The sequence below is a fragment of the Abramis brama genome (assembly GCF_963993115.1).
Source record: "Abramis brama genome assembly, chromosome: 4".
Lineage (NCBI taxonomy): Eukaryota > Metazoa > Chordata > Actinopteri > Cypriniformes > Leuciscidae > Abramis > Abramis brama.
The window spans coordinates 30,168,370-30,195,857 of NC_139966.1; the positions used below are offsets into that span (position 1 = coordinate 30,168,370).

A 27,488-nucleotide genomic window follows, 5' to 3' on the forward strand; every position below is an offset into this window, starting at 1 on the left:
GGCTTTAACGAACAGCTTATTCTCGAGAAGGCGCTGAAGAACACGGCGGACGTGCTGGACGTGCACTTGGAGAGAGGGAGAAAAAATGAGTGTCGTCGAGGTAAACGAATACGAAAACATTGAGCATGTCCCGAAGGACATCGTTGACCAGTGCTTGAAAGACTGCTGGGGCGTTGACCAATCCGAACGGAAGAATGCGATATTCGAAGTGCCCAAGGGGAGTATTAAACGCAGTCTTCCATTCGTCCCCCTGTTTAATGCGGATTAAATGATAGGCGTTACGGAAGTCGAGCTTTGTAAAGATCTTTGCTCCCTGCAGGACTTCAAAGGCTGATGACATAAGCGGCAGGGGATAACGATTATTGATGGTTATGTCATTCAGACCTCGATAATCGATGCAAGGACGCAAAGACCCGTCTTTCTTCTTAACGAAGAAAAATCCCGCACCGGCAGGAGACGTAGAAGACACAATAGTGCCAGCGTCTAAGCACTCAGATAAATACTTCTCGAGCGCTTCGCGTTCAGGCGCCGACAGGGAATACAACCGTCCGCGAGGAGGCGTGGTACCGGGGAGGAGGTCAATGCTACAATCATATGGACGGTGAGGAGGGAGTGAGGCCGCCCGTGACCGACTAAAGACCATCCGGAGATCATGATATTCTCTCGGGACCCCAGACAAGTCACCTGGTTCTTCCTGTAAAACAGAGGAAACAGGAGGAAGAGCAGAGGTTAAACATTCAACATGACACTACACATTCCAAGACAAAACAGAACCTTTAACCCAATTTATCTGAGGGTTGTGTTTAACAAGCCAGGGGTGACCTAAGACTAAAGGAAAATAAGGTGAACGAAAAATTAAAAAGGAGATGGTCTCACGGTGGTTACCGGAGACCGTGAGTGTCAAAAGAGAAGTCTCACGTCTAACCCTCGGTAGAGGACTTCCATCAAGAGCAAAAAGGGGTGTGGCTTCATCTAACTCCTTCAGGGGAATACCTTGCTCTTGAGCCCACCTTTCATCTATGAAGTTTCCCTCCGCGCCTGAGTCAATGAGAGCCCTACAGGAGACTGAAGATCCAGGCCAGCGAAGGTGAACCTCAAAGGCGGTACAGGAGTTAGGTGGAGAGTCCGGGGAAGTCGCGCTCGCCAGTAGCTCTCCTCTCGTTCCAATGAACTGCAGTAGCCAAGGCGACATCTAGTGTATATATCTATACCCGCCCGCGCCCTCAGATCATTTGGACGCGGCTATGTTCAAGAGGTAGCCTAACAACGATATAAATACTGTTCGTTTTCTCATACAAACCGCTCGTTTCGTGTCTTAGGCCATCAACCCTATACCTGCATTATATGACTGACAGACAAGAACGGTTTGACCTAAAAATATCAAAATTGAAACTACTGCGGTAAAAAAGACACCTACATCTTGGATGCCCTTGAGGTAAGCTAAAACATACCAAAATTTAATTTCAAAGTGAACTATCCCTTTAAGGCCACTGGAACCAGGACCGTAACTGAAACACACTGCATGTTATCTCTCAATACAGGAGCAGAAGCACTGGTTCTGATTTTGTTTATTATAAAAATAATTCAGCTGGAGCAGGGATGTTTAGAAGGAAATCCCTGTCCCCCCGGCAAATCGCACCTTGCTTACAACCATGTTTTTAAAAACTCTGTATAGGGAACCATATATATATATATATATATATATATATATATATATATATATATATATATATATATATATATATAAATAAATATAAATATAAATATAAATAAATATATATATATATATATATATATATATATATATATATCTTTATTTATATTTATTTATATTTATTTATTTATTTTTAACAGAACTGCTTTTGAAATTATGATTGGAATTTATACAAATGTAAATTTGTCATTCTGTTGGATAATATTTGTTCCTTAGTGTAAAATGGAAATGCATGGTCATTTTATTTTATAAATATAAGCAAAAAAAACTATATGGTGTAACAGAGTTTTAGAACTAGACAAATCTCTCCATTAATAATAATGAAAAAATTACAGAAGCCCATGTTTGTTCGGGATTTGAACCCGTGTCATCTAAATTATTGAAACCTAAGCTATACCACTCGACTACGAACTTACTAGAAAACCCAGAAGTTAGAGTGTTCGCTCACATGAGAGAGAAGCGCTCTTCATTCGTCTCATTCCTCAAAGAATAGTAAAAATAATCAGCGTCATCGCACCCAAATTTTGGTTTTGTGGTGTATTTTTTGTTTCACGATGCTCCCCCGAGGAATAGGCTTAAATATAGGTTATATTGTTGTCATATCTATTTTTAACTTTTGATTCTATTTTTCTGTTCTAAAAGTTTGTTCTATTCTGTTTAAAATGTACTTTTACATATTGAATTTTTGCTTTCGTTAAATTTAACCAATTCTGTTGTAGCCTAATAGGCATATAAAAAAAAAAAAGCTTTTTTTTTTTTTTTACACATATGTAATCAGCATTAACCAAATTTTCTTTATTTATTTATTAATAATAATTAAAAAATTAATCATGCAGTTTCAACTCCACCAAATCTTAGGTTGTTTCATTATTGTACAGCAAATGTCAATAGCTCTTTTTTTATTTTCCATGTTTGTTGTAGGCTTATTTGGAAATTACCATAGTTGTAGTATTTCATCCTTACTGTTAATTGACATTAGCTCCACTTATGTTTCAAAATGCGGCAATTGCTGCTGTTTTGCAAAATATCCCTTTGCACCACCTGGCGGTCATTTCGCGAAAGACTTTGAAATGCGACTGGTTTATTTTTGCTGCGGTGACTTTTCTACGTTAGCTTGCGCGGCGGTAATAGGCATTCTGGTTGACTACCTACTGTAGTAACACCGTGTTCTAACCAGACATGACACGACGCTGCGACACACGATAAAATACATCTTTTCCATATTAATCAGAGTTGTTGTCCTAACCAGCCGCGACGGCGATACGCGATGATTCTATTTTAGAAACTGTCAAGACCACTGGGCTCAATGTAGAGTTGACATAGGGGAGACCACACTGAACTTAGTATTTAATTAGAATGCTGGTTTATTAACGAATGATTTACAAAAGTCAGTAAATGGGAAGCCCAAAAGGAGAATGTTCAAGGAGCGCCGACCGAAGCCAGCCTCTCATCGTCAGACCGGAATAGCAGAAAGAGAGAGTGAGCTACCTGGAAAGCAGTGATTTTAAAGACTCTCATCAATCCACCAATTAGCATGGCACGGCCCACCGCAACAGCTCCACCTAAAAGTGACACAAAACAACAGCAATAGGCAATGCAGGCTTAATTACCCACACATGGCCAAGCCAGGGAGAGATACACCCAGCACTGCATAGCCGGGCATGACATCACTCCCCCCCAAAAAAACAGAGGCCCAGGTTAGTGGGACTCTGGATTCATAATTAAACACTCCCAATCTCCAAAATAACAAATAAATGCAAAGCAAATATTAAACTAAACTCAACCACACTGGAATACCCATACACACATTCAATCGTGCACATTCACTCATTTATCCATGTGAACACAACTGTTACAACCCATAACCAACACTGACCACTCTCACCCCAGATCTCCACTGTATCTTACCACCCAGCAAAATCCTGGCACCTTGGATAGCTAATTAAGGGAGGACAGAGACAAGACAAAGACAGGGTAGAAAAAGGACAACATCACATCGACTCATCCGGGGCCCGAGAAAGCGCATCTGCTAACACATTGTCAGCGCCACGAATGTGTCTAATAGACAGCGCCCACCACATGAGACGCTGATTAGCATTTTGTAAAGAGTGTAGGAATGTGAGCGGATTGTGGTCTGAATAAACCACAACGGGATGTAAACCACCCCCCACATATACCTCGAAATGCTGGAGCACCCAGATCAACGCTAGAGCCTCCTTTTCGATCGTCGAATAATTAAGCTGGTGACGATTAAATTTGCGTGAAAAATAACCTACTGGTCGCTCAATTTCTTGCTCATCTTTTTGTATGAGCACTGCGCCAGCCCCCACCTGACTTGCATCCACTTGAAGTTGAAAAGGATCATCTAACTTGGGTGCAGCCAGGACAGGCGCAGAACTCAACAAAAGCTTTGCATTTTCAAATGCACGCTTACAATCATCGGACCACACAAACTTAACCGATTGTTTTAACAAATTAGTAAGTGGGGCCACAACGGTTGAAAAACTACAACACAAATTTCGGTAAAACCCAATCATCCCCAGAAAACGCATCACTTCCTTTTTGGTAGTCGGCGAAGGAAACTGGTCAATGGCCACTACTTTAGTCCTAATTGGCCGCACTTGCCCCTGCCCCACCACCTTGCCTAAAAAACCACAGTGGCCTGGGCAAACTCGCATTTCGCAAGATTCACCGTGAGCGTTGCTGCCACCAACCTCTCAAACAGCGAACGTATGCGCGCCAGATGTATTTCCCAAGTGTCTGCGTAACACACCACGTCGTCTATATAAACTGCACACCCGTCCAACCCCGCAATGCCACGATTCATGAGACGTTGGAATGTGCAGGGGGTGTTTCGCAGTCCAAAACTCATACGGGTGTAAGAATACAACCCCGAAGGTGTAATAAATGCAGCAATTTCCTGCGCCCTAGGCGTAAGCGGTACCTGATAATACCCCTTTAATAAATCAAATTTACTTACATATCGAGCACTACCAACCTGATCCACACAATCTTCGATACGTGGTAAAGGAAAGGAGTCAGCCTTTGTCACCGCATTCACCTTTCTATAGTCTGTACAAAACCTAAATGTGTTGTAAGGTTTTTTAACAAGTAAGCATGGTGATGCCCAGCTCGAATATGATGGTTTTGCTAGGCCATTATCAAGCAAATATTGCACACTGGCATCCAAGCTTTTTCGTTTGTCCGGAGCAACACGGTAAAATCTCTGTCGAATGGGTTTTGCATCCCCCACGTCAATGTCATGTTCGATAAGATTGGTGCAGGTTGGTGTGTCGGAAAACAAAGACGAAAACTCAAAAAGTAAAGATTTTAACTGATCACGTTGTTCCCCATCCAAATGCCCTAAGAGGCTGTCCAAGCTAACCAACGTGTCCGAATTGTTTAGCCTAGCCTGCAGGACCGCATCATCTGGATCTCGCACCCCATCTACAGCTGCCACCTCAGAAGCGTCAGGTGCGCCCTCCCCAATAGCCAGTCCAACAGGTCTATAAGCAGTCTTATCAACCACCACCTCCAATGGTGAGGAATAATATGGTTTGAGTAAGTTAACATGAATCCGTTGTGTTTTCCTCCTCCGCTCAGGGGTGGACACCACATAGTTGTTCTCCGATATTCTCCGCACAACAGTATATGGACCAGTATATTTAGCCTCTAATGCAGAACCTGGAATTGGCAGCAACGCAACCACCCGATCACCAGGGCTAAACATTCTTACCTCTGCTTTAAGATCGTACCGTCGCTTCATTTTAGTTTGCGCTTCACATAGATTTTCATTAGCCATCTTCCCAGCCAAGAACAACCTTCGGCGAAAGCCATGCACATAATCAGCCAAATTCCCGGGTATTTCCACACCACCATCTAAATCACCCCTCAACACCGATAGAAAGGTACGCACTTTGTGCCCAAAAACTAAATCATTAGGGCTAAACCCCGTGCTCTCCTGTACTACCGCACGGGCCGCCAGTAGTAGCCACGGTAAGCCCTCTTCCCAATCTCTCTTAAGTTCTACACAATAAGCGCGCAACAACGATTTCAATGTGGCATGAAAAGGTTCCAAAACCCCCTGGCTCTGGGCGTGATATGCGCTACTTAAATTATGTTTTACCTGCAGTTCTTTTAACGCCGCGGCAAATGTCTTGCAGGTAAAATTTGACCCACGATCGCTTTGGATTACTTTTGGTAGGCCAAAAATGGATATAAACTGAGACAAAGCCTTCACAATTGATCTCGTGGTTATAGTCCTTAAAGCATACGCCGCAGGGTAACGTGTCGCTTGGCACATCACTGTGAAAAGATAAACACTGCCAGACTTTGACTGTGGCAAAGGGCCCACACAATCAATAACTAGATGTTCAAATGGAATGCCTACGGACTGAATGGGTTGTAGCGGCGCAGGTTTAATTGAAACATTTGGTTTACCTGCAATTTGACAAGCATGGCAACCTTTTACGAAACTCGCTATATCCCTTTTTATCCGTGGCCAATAGAAATGTTGCAATACATGATTATAGGTTTTCCTCACCCCAAAATGACCAGATGCTTCTCCGTGCGCTGCTTTTAACACCAACTCCCAGTATTTCACAGGCATCACCACCTGCAACACCTGATCTGCCACATCATTGTCCACCCGAGGTGACCACCTGCGCAGCAACAAACTATTTTGGATCAAATAACCATGATCAACATTATCATCGCCCGAGGCCAAAGCAAAATACTTCTCAAGATTACGATCATTCTTTTGCGCCTCAATTACCTCACTAGGAGATAACGGTGCTGGTAAATCTGGTACAAACACTTTAACTGCACTAGCCTTAGATACATCAGATGGTTTCACTGTCTGAGCCATTGCTCGCGTCACCGCGCAGGCAGTGAACACCTCCGGAAAATCTTTAAGACATTTGTCCGGCTCAACTGATGGCGTGCCACTGTTTTAACCACAGGGGATGGACATGACCTCTCTGGCCACACACAACCCCCTCCCAAATTATTTCCAATAATCAGGTCAATATTTTCTACCGGTAGAGTCGGACGTACAGCTAAAGTCACCTCTCCATTCACAAACCCCGACTGCAACTGAATTCTATGCAATGGCACTGGAAACGGTTGGAGCCCAATTCCTCGAATCAACACAAAACTCCCAATATCAGACAAAGAGGAGAAAGGCAGGACCGATTGGCAAATGAAACTCTCCGAAGCCCCAGTGTCACGCAATATTTTAACTGGTACCCTATGAGCATCTCCCACCAGTGAAACAAACCCTTCGGTGATAAAAGGAGCGTAATCAGACACTGTGATTTTAGGTTCATCACACAACATGTTAGAATGTTCAGGATCAGTTTGAGTTCCATTCAACTTAACATTCCTCAACTGCGCAGCGGGAATCGACAAGGCACAGGCAACATCCTTGACATTGCTTACTTTACTCTTATTACGGGCACTCAAAACGGGACATTCCTTCTTCCAATGACCTAATTCAAAACAATAATGGCACTTACTGTCGGCATCACTTTCCCATGTTCTATTACGAGGCGCAGGATAAGACCTCCTAGGAAAACCCGCATTAACGCGGACAGGGCGATTTTCCTTGCGATTATCATAACGCGGAGAAAAATCCTGCATATGATTTCTATGCGTCAACACATATCCATCAGCGAGGACAGCAGCCTCGGCAGCTGTCTTCACTTTATGTTCATTTAAATATGTACCAATCTGTTCGGGCAAAATGTTCTTAAACTGTTCCAAAATAACTAAATCGCACAAGTCATTAAACGAATCAATCCCCTCCGCTGTGCGCCAGCGATTAAAAAAACTACTAAGCTCTCTGGCCACATCAGCGTGAGTTTGTTTTTTCGACTTTCTCCATTTGCGAAAGCGTTGTCTATAAGCCTCAGGAATCAGTTCGTAACTTTTTAACACAGCCTCTTTTACTGATTGGTAACTCTTTCTTTCTACAAAAGACAGTGCCACAAATGCCTCTTGTGCACGCCCAACTAATACCGTTTGTAAAAGCAAAGTCTTATCCTCATCACTCCAATTCTGGTTGGCAGCAACATTTTCAAACAAAGATAAAAATATGTCCGGATCTCATTCGTTGAACTTTGGAAGAAATTTTATCATATTTGCTACACCCGATTTCTGAGTGGAATTTCCACCGGCTCTACCTTCAGCCACCAGCTTAAGCCTGGTGCGTTCAAGTTCACGAGCCCGCTCCTGTTCATACTCCAAATGCTTCAGTTTTTCCCTTTCAAACAAACAATCTTTTTCTCTTTCAATAGACTCCATTCTCTTGCGTTCTAAATCTTGCTCTATTTCCAATTTCTTTTGCTCAAATTCCCATCTCTTTTGATCCAATTGCATCTGCAATAGTATTTTTTGTTGTTTTTTGTAATTCGTTACTTTTGACCGAGGGACTTGAAACAGGCGGGTTGTCAGGCAACACTTGATTTTCTTTCAAACGATCACAAATACAATCTATCAATTTATCTTTCTTTACTGTTTTTGGCAGTGTCAGTTCAATCCCATAAAAATCTGCAACATTCACCAATTGCTCTTTTGTTAGCTCTACCAACAAACTCTCCGAAGGAGCAGCAAAAAAATCCTCCAACACACTCATTGTACAGACTATTCAATAATATGTACAACACACTCATTGTACAGACTATTCAATAATATGTACACTATCAACCAAAGTAACTAAGCATAGGTTTTCCAATTACTCTTAAACAACCACAAACAAACAATTTTGCAAAGTGGAAAAGCAGTTCAAGCAGCAGAGCAAACCAATCACGGAGCTCTCCCCCTAAACATTTACCCCCCCACTATACAAACCTATCTTCACACTGAGTCCAAGAATCAGGATAATTTACTCACCAATACCGACAGAGACGTACTGCCCCGACCGAAGCCAATTCAGCCGGTTCTCTACGGCGGTGCCCTGGTCCAGACTCCAGTGACAACACAACCTAAATCCCAGCGCTGAAGCGCTCTAACACGGGGATAACGATAGCTCCAAATGATTAGTCACCCCACTACGTAAACAGCAATCACACACCACAAACAAAGTGGCTGCACTAAATGCTCCAATCTACTAAATAATGCTACCCGATTTACCTAAAATTCAAATTCAAAACCAACAAGATCAGCGCAGATCTCCCCAAAAACAAAACATCCGGTCAAAAAACCGGTATGCTTAAAACTACGCCCACTGGTTTCACAAAATCACACCAATGACGTAGCTACACAACGCACTACGCTACCATAGCCGACAGTGGGAATCAAAGTAGACTATACGTACCAATATTCGGGATCAAAACTTATCGGACGAGCCCCCATATGTCAAGACCACTGGGCTCAATGTAGAGTTGACATAGGGGAGACCACACTGAACTTAGTATTTAATTAGAATGCTGGTTTATTAACGAATGATTTACAAAAGTCAGTAAATGGGAAGCCCAAAAGGAGAATGTTCAAGGAGCGCCGACCGAAGCCAGCCTCTCATCGTCAGACCGGAATAGCAGAAAGAGAGAGTGAGCCAACTGGAAAGCAGTGATTTTAAAGACTCTCATCAATCCACCAATTAGCATGGCACGGCCCACCGCAACAGCTCCACCTAAAAGTGACACAAAACAACAGCAATAGGCAATGCAGGCTTAATTACCCACACATGGCCAAGCCAGGGAGAGACACACCCAGCACTGCATAGCCGGGCATGACAGAAACGGTCTCCATTTCTGCTACATCACGGCTGGAACAACAACAGAAAGTATGATAATCTCAGGTACTGTTTATGTGTTTTATTTAATGTTAAATAAACATTATTCAAACTGTGTGAGTTTGAATATAATTTTGTGTGTATTTTATAGCCGGAAAGCCACAATTCACCTCAGATCTTCAAAATAAATACTAGTGAATGTTCAAACTGTCAACTCATTGTTAACAAGTGTATTCTATGACAACGATTATTTCAGTAAGTGATTTGAACCAATTACTTTATGTGAGAATCATTGGAACAAAACATATTTAAAGATTGATACTTAACTCTTTAAATAATAACCACCTCCAATTCAATTTTTTGTTCAAACCTGACCTTATAACTCAAAAAATTGGAACTGTTTCGCGGGCATTTTAATGGGATACATGTGCATGCTTTTGCGAGCACAGCCTCTTGATATGGGGGTAGATTGAGGATAGTGCAACTCATAGATCTTGCTCCACTGACAGGCACTGCCTTTTTTTGTTTTTCATGTATGCCAGGGATGAGAACGCTAGCTCCATCTTTGCCCTATCCTGTCAATATACGTGAAATATAAAATTAAGCGCGCACCAGTACAAAGGGCGGAGCTGAGCAGAGCAGGCGATTTAAACTTTAAATATGAATGAAATATCAGTGTTTTTTCGCTTATTTATTTTCATTTGGACATGCTCATATGTTGGTGTTTTGATATATTTTTTAAATATATGCTGTAAAAAGTTATTATACGGTACGATAGTTATTGTAGGCTGTTTAAATTGGAAAAAAAGCTGAGATTCTGTGACACCCCTAGCCAGTTGTCACGCGGCACCCACTTTGGGAACTAATGGACTAGACAGACACACACACACACACACACACACACACACACACACACACACACACACACACACACACACACACACACACACACACACACATAATGTTATGTCAGGGGAATGTCTTTAAACACAGTAGGAATCAAAGAAATATCATACCTTCGGTTCTCTTCTTTTTAAAGAATAAAAGTTGTGCTTGAACTGTTCTCTTGGCCATTTTGAAAGGCGTGAAGATGCTGTAAAAGACTTCGGTCAAACATGTCTGTTTACATAGAAAAACAATGAAAAAACCCTGCAGTAGAATGGGGGAAAATGAACTAGACACTTGTAACTGCCGTGTCCCATGTAAAACGGCCTTGACACTAGCCGTGAGTGTGCACTATTTCGCACTGTGACATTTATATATGTACCGGAACAGTGGATTGCGGCTTTAAATTTGGATTTATTTTTCCAAACTGTCTGTAGTTGTTAGAAAAAAACTCTAACGCCTCAATTGACACCTTCTTTTCACCTGTCAATGTCCGCTCTGTTGAATTAAAAAAAAGCTGCCTGAGCCACGCTTTCGGCTCTGACACAGAGAGCAGACGAGATGACAGCGTGAACGGCAAAATGTAAACATAATGAGCAATATATCACGTCACCAAAAAATATGGAGGTCATATGCATATATGTGACCCTGCCTGTGAAAACCCAAATAAAGTCATTTTTTTTGTGATTCACTGTTTTCTACATAAAATCATCCTGCATAATGTAAAGAACATTCTGTTAAAATATAACCTTGATATCTTTAATATTGATTAAGGCTATGTCAAAGATTTGCTGAATTTCGGGCTCCATAATGATCCATAATTATCCTGCATATGTGCCATAAAACACATTATAGCTGAGATTCTCCCATTTTCAGTGATATATAACACATTTAAGGGAAAATTCTTAAAGTTTTGTAAAACAGGCCTATATATTATGATGCGCATGTCCAAAAAGCTAAAAGCATAAAAACATTGAAACGAATGGGGGTACCACAAGTGCTTGATTGTAGCAACAATTACCAAGTCAATTCAGTGGAATGATTTGTATAACTTTATTAGTAAAATAAAATAATACATCAATTAATTAACATATAACATTTCGGTATAAAATCTCATTCTCTTACTGGGCCACTGTGTTACATAAAAACTTTTCAAGGGATAGTTCACCGAAAAATTACAATTCTGTCATCATTTACTCACCCTCATGTTGTTTTAAACCTGAATGAGTTTCTTTCTTCTGCTGAACACAAAATGTATATATCTTTTAAATGTTGGTAACCAGACAGTTGACGGCACCCATTGACTTCCATAGTAGGAAAAATATACTATGGAAGTCAATGGGTGCCGCCAACTGTCTGGTTACCAACATTTAAAAAAAAAAAAAAAAATTTGTGTTAAACAGAAGAAAGAAACTTATACATGTTTGGAATAACATGAGGGCGAGTATGAGTAAATCATTTTTGGGTGAACTATCCCTTTAACAGGTCAGTCTAAAACTTTGTATAAAATCATTAATTTCAGTATTTATCATGTTATAAATGGCTATGAATACTTTGACACTCTTTTACTCATAATTAGATTCTGTGACTTTAGCCGGAGTTTCACAGGCGGGGTCACATATTGTGCGATAAGTTGATATAATGATAATCGTGACAAGCCTATCATCAATCCAACAGAGCCAACCAAACCTGTAACGTCACAGGTTGTAGTAATGCAAGATGGCAAGCTTCCTTGCTACAAAAGCTATAACAAAACATTTTTTTTTTCTTTTAAATGGCTACATTTATTGGGCCCTATTTTAACTGCTTGTGTGCGAGGTAAAAGTGCGCAAGCAGACCATCTACGGGACAAGCCAGATTCCACCATATCTTTATGTACACAATAATAACCTTTTACATTGTAATCCTTTTCATTTTAATATTTGGCATGTTTGTGTGCTGCTGTGCATCCCTGCGTGTTTAATAAGCAGAATGTACGCTCGTTGTGGACCCGACATTACTAATACGCTCTTTAAATAACAAATAAAAATACTGCGCCATTGACTTAAGACCAGGTTTCAGTTGGTCAGTGGCGCAGTCTATTTCTGTTGCCTTAAAATAGCAACGCGCCAACAATGCGCCAGAACACACCTCGTTTTCAGACCAGCAACCCATGGGCGCACAAATGGGCGCAAATGCATTTGCTATTTAAACAACGTGGCGCAGGACGTGAAAATTATAACTGCGTCGGACTGAACCTAGCAAAAAACACTTGAATCGCGCTTGGCGCTGCGTTGCGCTGGGTGTAAGATAGGGCTCATTGTGTTTGTAATATAACTTTTTATTAGAGTGGAAATCCATTTACTAAATAATGTTAACTTGACCGACTGCTTCATTTCCACTTTAAATGCACCTGTGAAGCTGACATTTGTTATTGCCATGTCACTTTAAGATATTATAATACGGGAATTAGGAAAAATAATACAGTTATAGCCTAAACAAAACAATTATTTTGTATAACATTAAAGGGATACTCCACCAGAAAAAGGAAAAAGCATCTTTACAGGAAATTATATTATAACAGAAAATCATACTTTATCTTTAAAGTCCCTATTGAACAGTTTCACCAAAACATTTTTTTTTTTAATTCATGCCCCAATACATTTGTAGACAGAGATGCAGTATCTTTTGTTTCAGTTGAATGTGGCAAATGCTCTGGCTAGTAACAGTTTATTCTCGATGCAGTCGAACGTAAGACAAAGATGATGCCAGCAGTGTTCAGTCTTTGTCTTGCTGTATAGCTGGTAGTCTGTCATTAATCACTTTCTGAGAAGTCCATCCTAAGACTGGCTTGTAAGTAGATGTAGGTGAAGTCTATTTAGCCGTGTGGCTGGAAGTAGCAGCAGTTTAGAGGTGGGCAAACTTTTTAGACCAGAGGGCCACATCAAGTTTTGCTAACCAACTGAAGGGCTGCATACTAAATCCATGATGAAATAACTTTTATTTACACTGGAGGTATGCATGGAAAATATATTATCTGACAGACATATTTGTCACATTAAACAACAATTCTTATTTAATATCTATTATTGAGTCAAATTTACAACAGATATAATCTCATGTGCACTGCTATTACTATGTACATATCAATCATCATAAAACTATGTCTGACTAATACTGAGGGGAGAACCTTAGTCTTTGTCTTGCCAAGACATGGTTATTAAAGTGTTAATGTGAACAATGAGCCTGGTCTCCTTGCAAGGGTGTCAAAGTCTGGAGTGATCATTCTTTGGGCATGCTTTTTAATGTTCGGGATTTTTTTTTTTTTTATCCAGTGAGGCATAAAACTGGTTAACTGGTGCTTTCTGAAACTTCTCCTTCAAAGTACTGTCACACTGGATGTCAATGAGTTCCAGTTGTGTGTCTGGTGGTGCTTTCTCACTGTCAAAAGATAGGGGGCATGAGACAAGTTCAAGCTCAGTCTCAATTTTTGCAAAGTCTACGAAGCGACGGGAAAATTCTGCATGCAGGTCGATCAAAGTGCTGCTGTACCTGTCAATGTGAGACTGTGTTATTGGTGTGCTCAGTCCGACCAGTGTAGGAAAATGAGCAAAATCTCGGCTGGATATCTGTCTGGAGACAATACAAGTTTGGCCTTGAACGCTTTCACGTTGCTGTACAGTCCTTGCATAAAAATGTCCTTTCCCTGAAGTCCCAAATTGAGATCGTTCAGATGCCTCAGTGTGTCCACACCGAATGCGAGGTCGGCCAGCCAGTCCGTGTCTTGTAATTCTGTCTTCTAAGTCGTCAGTTTTACTAACTGTATTGAGCAGCGTTGCTATCTCACCTTTTAGTTCCCAGACATTGTGAAACACATTGCCGAGACTTAGCCAGCACACATTTGGATGGTACATGGTGCAAGAGGTCATGGTGCTCTGCCTCCATTTCTTTAAGCAGCTGAATAAACTGCTGATGGTTAAGTGCTCTTGCCCGTATAAAGTTGACAAGTTTCACAACCACTTTGACAACATTTTCTAGCTTCAACACATTTTTACACAAGACTTCCTGGTGCATTATGCAGTGAAGAAATATCAGTTCTTCTGAGTTTGGGCTTTCGTCTTTTACTTTGTCTTGTAACCTTTTTAGCAGTCCAATGTTTTTACCGATTAGATTTGGCGATCCATCTGTTGTGACGCTTGTCAGCTTTCTCCACGGCAGGTTATTATTTTCCAAGCAGGCGGACACACTGTCATACAAATCCACACCCCTGGTCGTTCCCATCATTGATTCCATCCCGAGGAGTTCCTCTGTTATTTAAAAAAATTTGTTTATTCCTCGGACAAAAATCAACAGTTGAGCAGTGTCTGTGATGTCAGTACTTTCATCGAGTGCGATAGAAAAAAGACTGAAGACGTCTGGTTTTTTCTTTAGTTCGGAGAGCAGCTCCTCAGCAATCACTTCCACGCGCCTGGTAATTGTTCTCCACAATAAGCTAATTTTCTCAAACTGACTTTTAGAACCAGGACAAAGTATGTCAGCAGTCTCAACCATACAGGTCTTTCACAAATTCCCCATCCGAAAAAGGCTTGTTGTGCTTTGCAATTTTATGAGCCAGTACATAACTAGCTTACGTTACATATTCTTGAATAGAGAACTGTTTCGTAAATGTACTTTGCTAGGCTTTTAAGTTTGTGGCAAGATTTAAAGCCTTGCTTGCCTTTTCTGCAGATGACAGGTTGACAGCATAATTCGAATGTTTGCTTGAAAAATGACGACTGAGGTTGTAGTCTTTAAAAACTGCAATACTTTCTCGCCATATTAGACATACCGCCTTCTGTCCGATACTGTCCATTCTTCGTTGAACACGCAACATTCAGAGTCCACTTTTCTTTTTTTCGCCACACTCATTTTCACTCAATTTTGACGGTCGGTACGGTCCCATATATGGGATTTTTATTTCTGTGCCCCTGAGTACGGTCCCACATATGGGATATATAATGTTCAGTGGCGTCAAATAACTGCCAGATTCAAACTGTGCTTTTGCGCTCAGTGCTGTCATATATCTGACAAACTATTTGTAGTGTTTTCAAACACATTTTTTTCAAACATGTTTAATTTAGGTTTCAGACATTTAAATACACATAAGCACTAGTAAAAAAATACATTTGGAGTTTGTAAAATACACACTGATGACTATGTCTAGTTTACTCTATTCTTCTTCTAGTTTACTTCTAAGTTCACCGGCCACTTTCTTACATGTATTTCGGGGGGAATATCGACAGGACTCTATGAACTGCGGCACAAACAAACATGGCGGCGCCCATCTCACGTTATAGATCAAGATTATTTATAAAGGTTTTTAAAAGACAAAGCACACTCACTTATATGTATTTGAGAATCGGAATACATTGTTGACATGGTAAGCAAGTTTGTGAATATTTTGAATAAAAAAGGAAAAACAATATAAAAGCAATCTATGATACAGTGTTATTGTGGCTGTGGTGTATCATGTGACAAGCATGATGCGTTTGTAGCCAGTGGCGTCAGGTACTGAGGGAACTGTATGAAACTATTATATAACGTTCGACTACGCCACCCGGTATATACCGGGAACTATCAGCCCCAAATCAGGGAGCGCACAGGTTCGTTACCAAAAGAAATGGGTAAGCAGAGAGATAGGCCAGGGAATATCAATGATGAGGCAGTTTTATTCAAATACAAAATTTAAAACCATCAATACATTAATCTATCAAGGGCTCAATATTCACATGTCAAAAAGAAAAGGAAAACAAACACCACTTTACAAAACTTCAAAATAAAGAAATAAATACAAAAATACAAATACACAAGAAAGCTTAATTAGGAGGGAGATGGCCTGCTGTGACCCTCAATTCACACAACACACTTAATATCCACACACACCCGCTCTGGTGAAGTCAGGTCACTCAAACACAGCACTCAATGTAAACCCCGTTAAACAGCAGCTATAAACCCCTCCTCAATACACTTTCTTCGTCACGTTGTTTACGAGAAAAAAAAGAAAGGACACCGTCAGTTCACAAACATTAAATAAATAAAAATACACAAACAAAACATAAACTAATTAAACTTAAACAAAGAAAAATAAATTACATACAAAATACGCAAAAATGAGCACAAGACAAAAATAAAGAAATCTAAATTAAAATTCGAAACAAACCAAAAGACACATCAAAATAAAACAAACATGCCACGATCGGCCGCACACACACTCAAAGAGCAGAACAAGTCAGCGAGGAAACAGCCGCGCTTCCACGTTAATTCGCACACTGCGGCGAGGAATCGTCCCAGCTCGCTGTTATGCAAGTTCAAGTTCGCTCCAACGAAAAGACGACAAAACTAAGCCCAGGCAAGACAGCAGTGCGTTACATCAACAGACGCGCATCTCTTCCCGCAATATAGAGGTGAAACCCTTGCTCTCGTCACTCAAATCTGTCGAACATGAAACAGAAAAATTACTAATAAAACAATAAAAGGGACAAACCACGCGAATGGCTCTCATACATACCGGAAACGTTCTCAGCGCAGCACTATGCGTGTTCGCTGGCCTCAACATACCGCCGGTTGCTCGTCAATGAACTACACAGACTCAAAATAGTAAATACACATTCCATTGATGAAAATCCTCAAAACAGACGTAGGTTACCAACCTCAAAGCCCGGGACAGACGGTGCACGGCCGCACAGAGCCGAGACAGCACTTCATACTCTCCATTCATAAATGGCGGCCTCCGTAAAGGGGCGGTACGGGTGTCGACGACGCATCCCAAATGACAAAAAACCTCCCCATTTTATACCATGACACCAGACTGTTGATAGGTTCAATGGTTTCACATGACACTGGCCAATAATCAACACAGATACACTTCACCCTGCTACATTCCACCCCCACATTATGAATCGTCGCCCCGACGATTAGTCCCCAGCCCCAAGAGACTCACCTCTGCCGTGGGTCCCAGCAAACACTAAGGGAGAACCTTATTATGAGTCTTCTTGCCATGACGGCTATACAACGAAAAACACAAATGAGATACTTGTTACAAGTACTCTGCCATGACGGCCACACGACGAGGAACAAGTGATACACAAGTTCTCAGCTACGACAGCTACACAAGAAACACGAATGAGATACTTGTTACAAGTACTCTGCCATGGCGGCTATACGACGAGGAACAAGTGATACACAAGTTCTCAGCTATGACAGCTACACAAGAAACACGAATGAGATACTTGTTACAAGTACTCTGCCATGGCGGCTATACGACGAGGAACAAGTGATACACAAGTTCTCAGCTATGACAGCTACACAACGGGAAACACGAGACACTGGTTACAGTGCTCTGCCATGACGGCTATACGACGAGGAACAAGTGATACACAAGTTCTCAGCTATGACAGCTACACAACGGGAAACACGAGACACTGGTTAGTGCTCTGCCATGACGGCCACACAACGGGAAACACGAGACACTGGTTACAGTGCTCTGCCATGACGGCTATACGATGAGGAACAAGTGATACACAAGTTCTCAGCTATGACAGCTACACAACGGGAAACACGAGACACTGGTTAGTGCTCTGCCATGACGGCCACACAACGGGAAACACGAGACACTGGTTACAGTGCTCTGCCATGACGGCTATACGATGAGGAACAAGTGATACACAAGTTCTCAGCTATGACAGCTACACAACGCGAAACACGAGACACTGGTTACAGTGCTCTGCCATGACGGCCACACAACGGGAAACACGAGACACTGATTACAGTGCTCTGCCATGACGGCTACATATGACTGAGAACAGCCAAATAATTCCCGCAATGCAAATATAACTAGTGCAATCCCCCCGTTCAACACTAGGGCAAAGCCTAATCTCTTCCCATGCTTCCATTGCTACACACTTACCACATGCAGAGGGAGTCACCAACAGAGGGGACTTACAAACACACTGCTGCCTTGCCTTTAGAAAAAAAAGAAAAGAGAAAACAAGGAAAAAAAAGAGAAAAAAAGAAAAACAAAAAGAAATTAAACTTCAAACATACAATGTACCAACAGTAAAAAAATATATAAAATATTGCCTCAAGTAGCCTACTCCCAGACCCACTTCTCAAAATAAGCTCACCCAAAATATGGAAACCCTGCCGACACTACGCCAAATGTAGCCAGTGGCGTCAGGTACTGAGGGAACTGTATGAAACTATTATATAACGTTCGACTACGCCACCCGGTATATACCGGGAACTATCAGCCCCAAATCAGGGAGCGCACAGGTTCGTTACCAAAAGAAATGGGTAAGCAGAGAGATAGGCCAGGGAATATCAATGATGAGGCAGTTTTATTCAAATACAAAATTTAAAACCATCAATACATTAATCTATCAAGGGCTCAATATTCACATGTCAAAAAGAAAAGGAAAACAAACACCACTTTACAAAACTTCAAAATAAAGAAATAAATACAAAAATACAAATACACAAGAAAGCTTAATTAGGAGGGAGATGGCCTGCTGTGACCCTCAATTCACACAACACACTTAATATCCACACACACCCGCTCTGGTGAAGTCAGGTCACTCAAACACAGCACTCAATGTAAACCCCGTTAAACAGCAGCTATAAACCCCTCCTCAATACACTTTCTTCGTCACGTTGTTTACGAGAAAAAAAAGAAAGGACACCGTCAGTTCACAAACATTAAATAAATAAAAATACACAAACAAAACATAAACTAATTAAACTTAAACAAAGAAAAATAAATTACATACAAAATACGCAAAAATGAGCACAAGACAAAAATAAAGAAATCTAAATTAAAATTCGAAACAAACCAAAAGACACATCAAAATAAAACAAACATGCCACGATCGGCCGCACACACACTCAAAGAGCAGAACAAGTCAGCGAGGAAACAGCCGCGCTTCCACGTTAATTCGCACACTGCGGCGAGGAATCGTCCCAGCTCGCTGTTATGCAAGTTCAAGTTCGCTCCAACGAAAAGACGACAAAACTAAGCCCAGGCAAGACAGCAGTGCGTTACATCAACAGACGCGCATCTCTTCCCGCAATATAGAGGTGAAACCCTTGCTCTCGTCACTCAAATCTGTCGAACATGAAACAGAAAAATTACTAATAAAACAATAAAAGGGACAAACCACGCGAATGGCTCTCATACATACCGGAAACGTTCTCAGCGCAGCACTATGCGTGTTCGCTGGCCTCAACATACCGCCGGTTGCTCGTCAATGAACTACACAGACTCAAAATAGTAAATACACATTCCATTGATGAAAATCCTCAAAACAGACGTAGGTTACCAACCTCAAAGCCCGGGACAGACGGTGCACGGCCGCACAGAGCCGAGACAGCACTTCATACTCTCCATTCATAAATGGCGGCCTCCGTAAAGGGGCGGTACGGGTGTCGACGACGCATCCCAAATGACAAAAAACCTCCCCATTTTATACCATGACACCAGACTGTTGATAGGTTCAATGGTTTCACATGACACTGGCCAATAATCAACACAGATACACTTCACCCTGCTACACGTTGCCATGGAAAGATTAAGGGGGAGTTCTAAAATAACGGTCGACTTGAAAAAACTCACTCTGGGGGGTCAGTTAGAATATTTTAAACTTGCGTGTGAAAGGGTTAACGTCCGAGTTACCAAGTGCATTCTAATTCTACAGTAGTAGGGCCGCCTAACTGTACAGCGTGCTATACTGCCATCATTGGCGTTCGCTTGTATTGTATCAAATTAGTAATTATGAACCAAAACCGTTACTAAAGTGAAATATTTTTTAAAACTCCCTTGCGAGCCAGATGAAAGTGTTCGGCAGGCTGTAGTTTGCCCCCCTTTGTTCTAGGTCCATCATGTGCAAATGTATCTGGTGTTATGAAACCAGATACATCAGAGGCAGCAGAAGTTAACTGTTTTTTACTAACAAAACAGTTGTACAAATGTTATCAATACAGTCCTCCATTCAGGGTAAAGGATAACAATGGTAATGGTGACTGCATTGACCTGGGGTCTCATTTATAAAACTGTGCGTAGGAACCTTACTAAAAGTGTACGTGTACAAAAATGGCGTACGCAAAAAAATATTCAGACTTATAAAACCGTTCGTACGCCAGAACCTGCGCAGAATTCACTTTATAAATCCCAGTCAGCGGAAGATTGTGCGCACATGCGTTTCCACCCCGAAATAACCATATATGGAGCTTACAACGCCTAGTTTTACTATGCAGATCCTCATCTGCATATCATTTGCATATGATTATTCATCCACGTGATAACGTTTAACGGTACAAGACACATTACATTAATAAAAATCAAGTAGTTGCCTATCCTTGCCTTGCTTTTGAATACATAAATCAAATAGTGTAAAATACATTTCAGAGAAAGTTTTTCTCAATCTTTTCCACTGGCCGAATTGTATTTTTAATTGATTTATATTTTTAATGGAAACAGATGGGCCTTAGGCATTATTTGCACGAAACAATTTTCTCAGACAATCTGGTATTATCATGATAAGCAATTATCTCTGTGGTTAAAACATTAAAACACAGCACGCCACAGGAAAAATGTTCAAAAACATTGCATCTACAACAAATATTTATATTGATTGAATATAAAAAATGTTGTAACTTCTCAGTTTGTTTTTATAAATCACAACTTATGCGTCAGAAGTGGCGTACGCCTCTTTCAGGGCCTGTTTTGTGCATACGCAACGGTTATAAATGAGGCCCCTGATCAGTATAAAACTTAAATATTCAACCAAGCTTTGGAACAAGTAAACATAAAGAACTCCATGAACCACCAAGCTTTGTGGTTTTCACATTGCATTTTCCAACAGATACTTTAATTTTTACTAAAATGTATGTATTACCTTTTGCTTTGTGTGATTAAATTTGTACACATATTGCTTAATAGGAGGACCAGTAACCTTGATGTCATGTTAAATAACTGAAGTTTGCGTTGGTACATCCTGAAAAAAGTAAGGATAAGCTATGAATTAAATCAATAACATCCTGTTTCTGTTTGTCCTCTTAATGACCTACATAGGGTGATGGATCTTTCAGACAGTCTCACACACACAAGTATTGAACAACACAATTCAATCCTCATCTTCTTGAGTATTATCAGTAAATTATGATATCTCATTCAGAATCATTGCAGATGCATTTTACACAGATTTCATTCCTACCATCTTTTGAGTTATAAACAGAGATTTACTGTGGTAGTAAAAAAGAAACTCTTTCAGTCAACCATTCAATAACAATTGCATTAATTATGTGTGATCTAAGCATAATAGTCACATATATAGGTTGTAGACATGATATAGAAGTATGCAGTTGAACAATGTTTGATTATAAGTCTGTCTAGCATCATTTTGGGATGCTTTTCTGATTCACTTTGATATGTAAAGTCTCAGTCTCTGTGGGTTTTAAGAGATTTCAGCCCTGAGTTTGAGAGGCCATTCAAAGGTCTTTAAAGCTGCAGTCGGCAAGTCTGGCAGATTGGGTCGACTTAGCCAAAATTTTGAATGTTTACAACTCTCATGCCCCTCCCCCACTACCAGCGAGCACCCTCCCATCGAGGTCATGCTTGTCAGTGCGCGTGTGTACCTGATTTTCTGTGAACGCGTCCGCGCCATCTCTTCAGCATCGATCAACACCATGGACTCGGAGGTAGGCTGCCCTGGCTAATCTATCCATAGATAGCAATAACCGAGGAATTGGAAGCTTGTTAGTAGATTTTCTCTCCGCCATCACGCTTCGTACAATCTCAGGCGAACTTCAGGCGTGTCGTGTGAATGTGATATTGTAACGTGCGCGTGGGATCTGTGGCGTGTGCACGACCTGTGATTGACAGTCAGATCTCACACCCCCCTGCGCTGATTGGACCCGATGATCCGGGAGCGGTGGATTTTTGCAAAACATATAAAACGCTCCAGGTGGAGTTAGAAGCTCGTTTTTTTTCTAAAACCACCTTATTTATGTTGTTCTGTCGGATTATAGTGTCGATTTCACTGAATATGATTTTTTTTAAAAATTGCCGACGGCAGCTTTAAGAAGAGGAAGGTCTGTCTTATCTCTCAGTACCTGACCTTGGCAGAAGCATCCAATTGCTCAAAGTCCGGCTTGACAGACAGGAGCGTGTGCCCAATATCATTTAAGGGACTGCCCCTTACCAGAGTGTATAAACCTGCATGCACTACCTTTCCTAAGTTGACATTCGCTTCTTTTGACCTCTGGATCACTTTTACTCACAATTCATTGGTTTATGGACTTCACGATTGTCTACACAATGACATCTTTGGATCAGCTTCCATCAGACGTGTTTGTCTTATTAACCCTCTGGGGTCTGAGGTATTTTCTGGGCCCTGCAGGTGTTCTGACATACTCTGACATTTGTGCTTATTTCTGTTACTTGTGACATTTTCATGGCTAAAGTCTGATTACACTGTATTCAGCAGCATGTATGTAAAAGTTTGTAGTTTTGAAATAATGACATTTATGCGTGGTTTGTGAAAAAAACAAAAACAATTGTCACTGAAATAAGGTCATGAAACCCATACTAATTCTTTCTTCACAAGACTTTTGAAAATTGTATCACGTAACCTAGAATATTTGCTCCAAAACTATGTGAAAACCATCCTGCCTACTCCATTCAGATAAAACAATATATTGATTTAAAATTTGTAAGACATGTTTTGTGTAAGCTTTATGCGAGGAGGGCGTGAATCATCATGAATATCGATGTGTTTCACACCTGAGAAAGACAAAGACCCTCCCATAATGGCCCTATCAGGTGTTATCAGGCCCTATCATTATGAGGAACCTTGCACAAAGAATGAGGAGAGACTTAAAAAAGAATGTTTTTTTTGATTGTTTTGATTTATTTACAACACAACATAATCCAAAGATACACAACAAATGACAAAAAAAAGCACATTATTGAACACACCGATCTAAAGACAATGGGCCCTGTCTTGCACCCAGCGCAATTGACTTTGTAGAACGACGCATGTATCATTCCTATTTTGCACCCGGCGCACAGCAGACTTTTCCCTCCACAGATGCACGTCGGTAAATAAACGGGTATAAACTTGCGCTCCCGGGGGCGGTTCAGCGGAAAAAGGAGGCGTGTTCCGGCGCAAACGTTCCCTGGTGCTATTTTGCAGTTCCAGAAAACAATTCCGCCACTGACCAGGAAAAACCTAGTCTAAAGTCAGTGGTGCGTTTTTCAGATGCTATTTTAAGGGCGCATGCTTGGCCATAATGTACCGTGTGTACAACGCGCATACACTTTGCTTCTCTACTCTACACAGACGCAGCAGTTGGCATTTTTGCAAACCATACATAATTACAAGAAAAAATATTCCACACGAGGGAAATCATTGTGATGTCCATGAAGATGTGAAAAAATTAGCATAAATCTAGCTTACACATTTACCCAAATTATTATACGCCTGTTTAACTAATTTGAGTGGGTTTCTCCCATCCCCATACAATGTCACTTCTCTGTCTTTTACGGCCCTGACGAGAACGTCGGTCTCCTCAGCTGTGAACCGCTCCTGGCGTGCGCCTGGCAAATCCGCCGTTATAATAGCAATCCACCATGGAACAAGCACGCCTGGTTTTAAAGGGAATGTGAGATGACGCTCTGATTGGTTTATTTCATTTACGCCCAAACCACAGCTATGAGTAATGTAGCTACTTCAGACCAGCCCATTTTAGATTTGCTTCGGGCGCAAGAGTCATTTATCCACCGGTATAATAGCAACAGCGCGAGATCCGCCCACAAAGTTAATTGCGTTTCGCATTTGATACTTGCGTTTCAGATCGTTAAAATAGGGCCCAGACACTTGAACAGTCACACACCTTTGTGCCATTCCTGAAACATAGTAACAACTCCTTTTTCACAAACTTAGTGCATATAGGATCTAGCAAGCATATTGTTGGTTTTGATGCTTTAATGCTTTTAGGTTAGTTTTGATGTGTCTTGCTTTGTGGAACTAAACTGGTGTTCATTTTTTGTGTGTGTCTTTTTTCACTTTAGACCTGATGCTGCTGAAAGGGGAAAGTGAAGTATTAGATGAAATGCAAGAGAAATATCAATATGAGAAACATCATGGATTCATAACATCCAGAGAGACTAAAAATACTTCCTCACGAAACAGAGCTCAGAAGACCAAAACTAACAGTTACCTCACCTGCCATCAGTGTGGAAACAGTTTCACTCATAAACAAAGCCTTGAAATCCACATGAGAGTTCACACTGGAGAGAAGCCTTTCACCTGCCAACATTGTGGAAAAAGTTTCACTCAAAAACAAAACCTTACAGTCCACATGAGAGTTCACACTGGGGAGAAACCTTACACATGCCATCAGTGTGGACAGAGTTTCACACATAAAAAAAACCTTAATACCCACATGAGACATCACACTGGAGAGACTGCTTTCACTTGCAAACTATGTGGCAAGGACTTCACACGAAAAGAAATTCTTAATTCCCACATGAGAATTCACACTGGAGAGAAGCCATTCATTTGTGCTCAGTGTGGACAGAGTTTCACACATAGAAAAAACCTTAATACCCACTTGAAAATTCACACTGGAGAAAGTCCTTACACCTGCCAACAGTGTGGAAAGAGTTTCACTCAAAAAGGAAGCCTTAAAAGCCACTTGAGGATTCACACTGGAGAGAAGCCTTTCACATGCCCTCAATGTGGAAAGAGTTTTACACATAAAGGAACCCTTAATGCACACATGAGAAGTCATACTGGAGAGAAGCATTTCACATGCCCTCGATGTAGAAAGAGTTTTACACATAAAGGAACCCTATATAACCACATGAGAATTCACTCTGGAGAGAAGCCTTTCACATGCCCTCAATGTGGAAAGAGTTTTACTCATAAAGGAACCCTAAATAGCCACATAAGACTTCACACAGGAGAGAACTGCTTACACTGTTTTTGAGAAACACCCCTGCACATTCACTATGGAGGGGATTAAATTGTGATCAGTGTAAAATAAATTGTTTTTGCCTTCACACTTACAGACACAGGAAAAGGCATGGGTATGTGAGACCCTGGCCAAAGGAGAACTTGCACCCCAATTTAGCTTTGATTCTCCCAAGGATGATTTCTCTATTTCTGTCACAGATGAAGTTTGGGTTCCTTACTACTGCAAATATGTTCAAAGAAGGCTGTGAAAATAAATATGTATTGTTTATTCTTTTGATCTTTCATTAAAAAAAAAAAGTTCTAACCTTTAAACAAGTAGGACCAATGAAAGAGTATGCATCATGCCTGACACCTACATGAACACTTTACAGTTGGTTTTATGACTAAGTCATTCTCTTCAAATGCTATTGAAGTTAGAAACGTGTATACCAATGTCGTATGTAACTTTAGAGATGGTCCCTAAATGTGCGAATATCGAACATTCAATGTCATTGTCAAGCCAACTATGCCAGTATATCACTGGGAAACACTAAGCGTGAGACTTTGCGGGTTACGTTCATATTCTGAGTCTGCTTGCCTGTAGCCTAAATAGTATACCCTATATCCCAATAAGGTGCAAGTTTGGTCTATTATATCATTGTATTTAGTCCATTAAGCTGCGTTAAGCGTCCCAACAGCAGGGAAATCCTGGAGTATGACGTATTGAGGGAACCTACAGTACTGCAGCACAGCGTTGCGATATGAAGTTAAAGGAACACTCCACCGTTTTTTTAAATAGGGCTTATTCACCTTCCTTCCCACATTTAGATAGGTGGGCAAATGCATTTTTGTCTCAGTGCATGCATTGTTTTAGTTTGACAGGGTCGGCGCTAGCTTAGCTTAGCATAATGAATGGAATCCTTTGTTGCCAGCTAGCATGTCCTGAGTAAAAGTGATATAGAAAATAAAAAACCCCCACCTAATTACTTCTTGTGGCCTGCGTATTCACAACGAGTACAAATAGCGATGCAGATTAACACTAGGCGGTTTCCTATGCAGATATTGACTTGGGACTATATTAGGGCGAAGCACAGGCAAAGCACTGCTACTTGGGCGCAGAGATATCACACCCAAGTAGCAGTGCTTCGCCTGTGCTTCCCCCTAATATAGTCCTTAATATATAAGTCAATATCTGCATAGGAAATCGCCTAGTGTTAATCTGCATCACTATTTGTACTCGTTGTGAATACGCAGGCCACAAGAAGTAATTAGGTGTTTTTTTTTTGTTTTGTTTTTTACTTTTACTCAGGACATGCTAGCTGGCAACAAAGGATTCCATTCATTAGGCTAAGCTAAGCTAGCGCCGACCCTGTCAAACTAAAACAATGCATGCACTGAGACAAAAATGCATTTGCCCACCTATCTAAATGTAGGAAAGAAGGTGAATAAGCCCTATTTCAAAAAACGGTGGAGTGTTCCTTTAAGGAAACGAAACAACTGAGAGAAATATGTCTACCTCATATGTAACGTTTGATCTGTACATCAGCATCGGGGAATAACATAATCTCGTTCACGGTAGAGAAAGCTACTTACATGTACAAAGTAACCGTGAAGACATAAATGTAAACACAGCTTTTGTATCTTTATCAGCTTTTCCATATATATGATATTGCAAATTAGACATTGCCATATATATAGAAAATTAGCTCTAAAGAAATACTAATAATTAATCATAACTTGTTATAATTGATTATGAATATTTGGATCAGTTAATAGAATTAACTTAATGTAGTAAAATTAATATTACAATCAACCCACCTGTTCGTCCCATGAGCACTCAGCCTTAATTGTTTATTAATTCTAAGAAATATTCATGTCTGGGGGAGGGAAATGTCTTTCTTAATGTACAGTATTACTAAGAACCTGTAGTCAAAATCTAAATCGTAACATAAAGTTTGTTGCAAGCACAGAATCAGAAACAAATATGTATTGTGCACAAGTTTTATTAACTAAATCACAAACATAACTAATCTAAGTGTAACTGGTCTGTTGTCTGCGTTGTGTTTTGGTTGATATGAGGAGGACAAGACAGCATTCGCAGTTTCACCGATCTTTTATTCCTGATGTACAAACAAATGTAATCAGCCTCTTAGTGAGATTCGCCCTCTTTAACTCTCTCAGTGCGTTA

At 40.7% G+C, this 27,488-nt stretch overlaps 1 protein-coding gene across 3 annotated transcripts in view; it reads left to right on the plus strand.

The window, feature by feature from the left end:
• The window catches only part of LOC311081798 (uncharacterized protein), a 45,044-nt gene extending 19,414 nt beyond the window's left edge, over positions 1-25,630 (plus strand). For 2 of the 3 annotated variants that reach the window (XM_084112477.1, XM_084112476.1), the window contains one exon: positions 24,415-25,605. In XM_084112477.1, coding sequence (XP_083968603.1) covers positions 24,415-25,334 — 920 coding nt within the window. In that variant the 3' untranslated portion in view covers positions 25,335-25,605. Of the gene's footprint in view, positions 1-24,414 lie in introns of all 3 variants that reach the window. The other variant, XM_084112478.1, reaches the window with a different exon arrangement.
• The last annotated feature ends 1,858 nt before the right edge of the window (positions 25,631-27,488 follow it).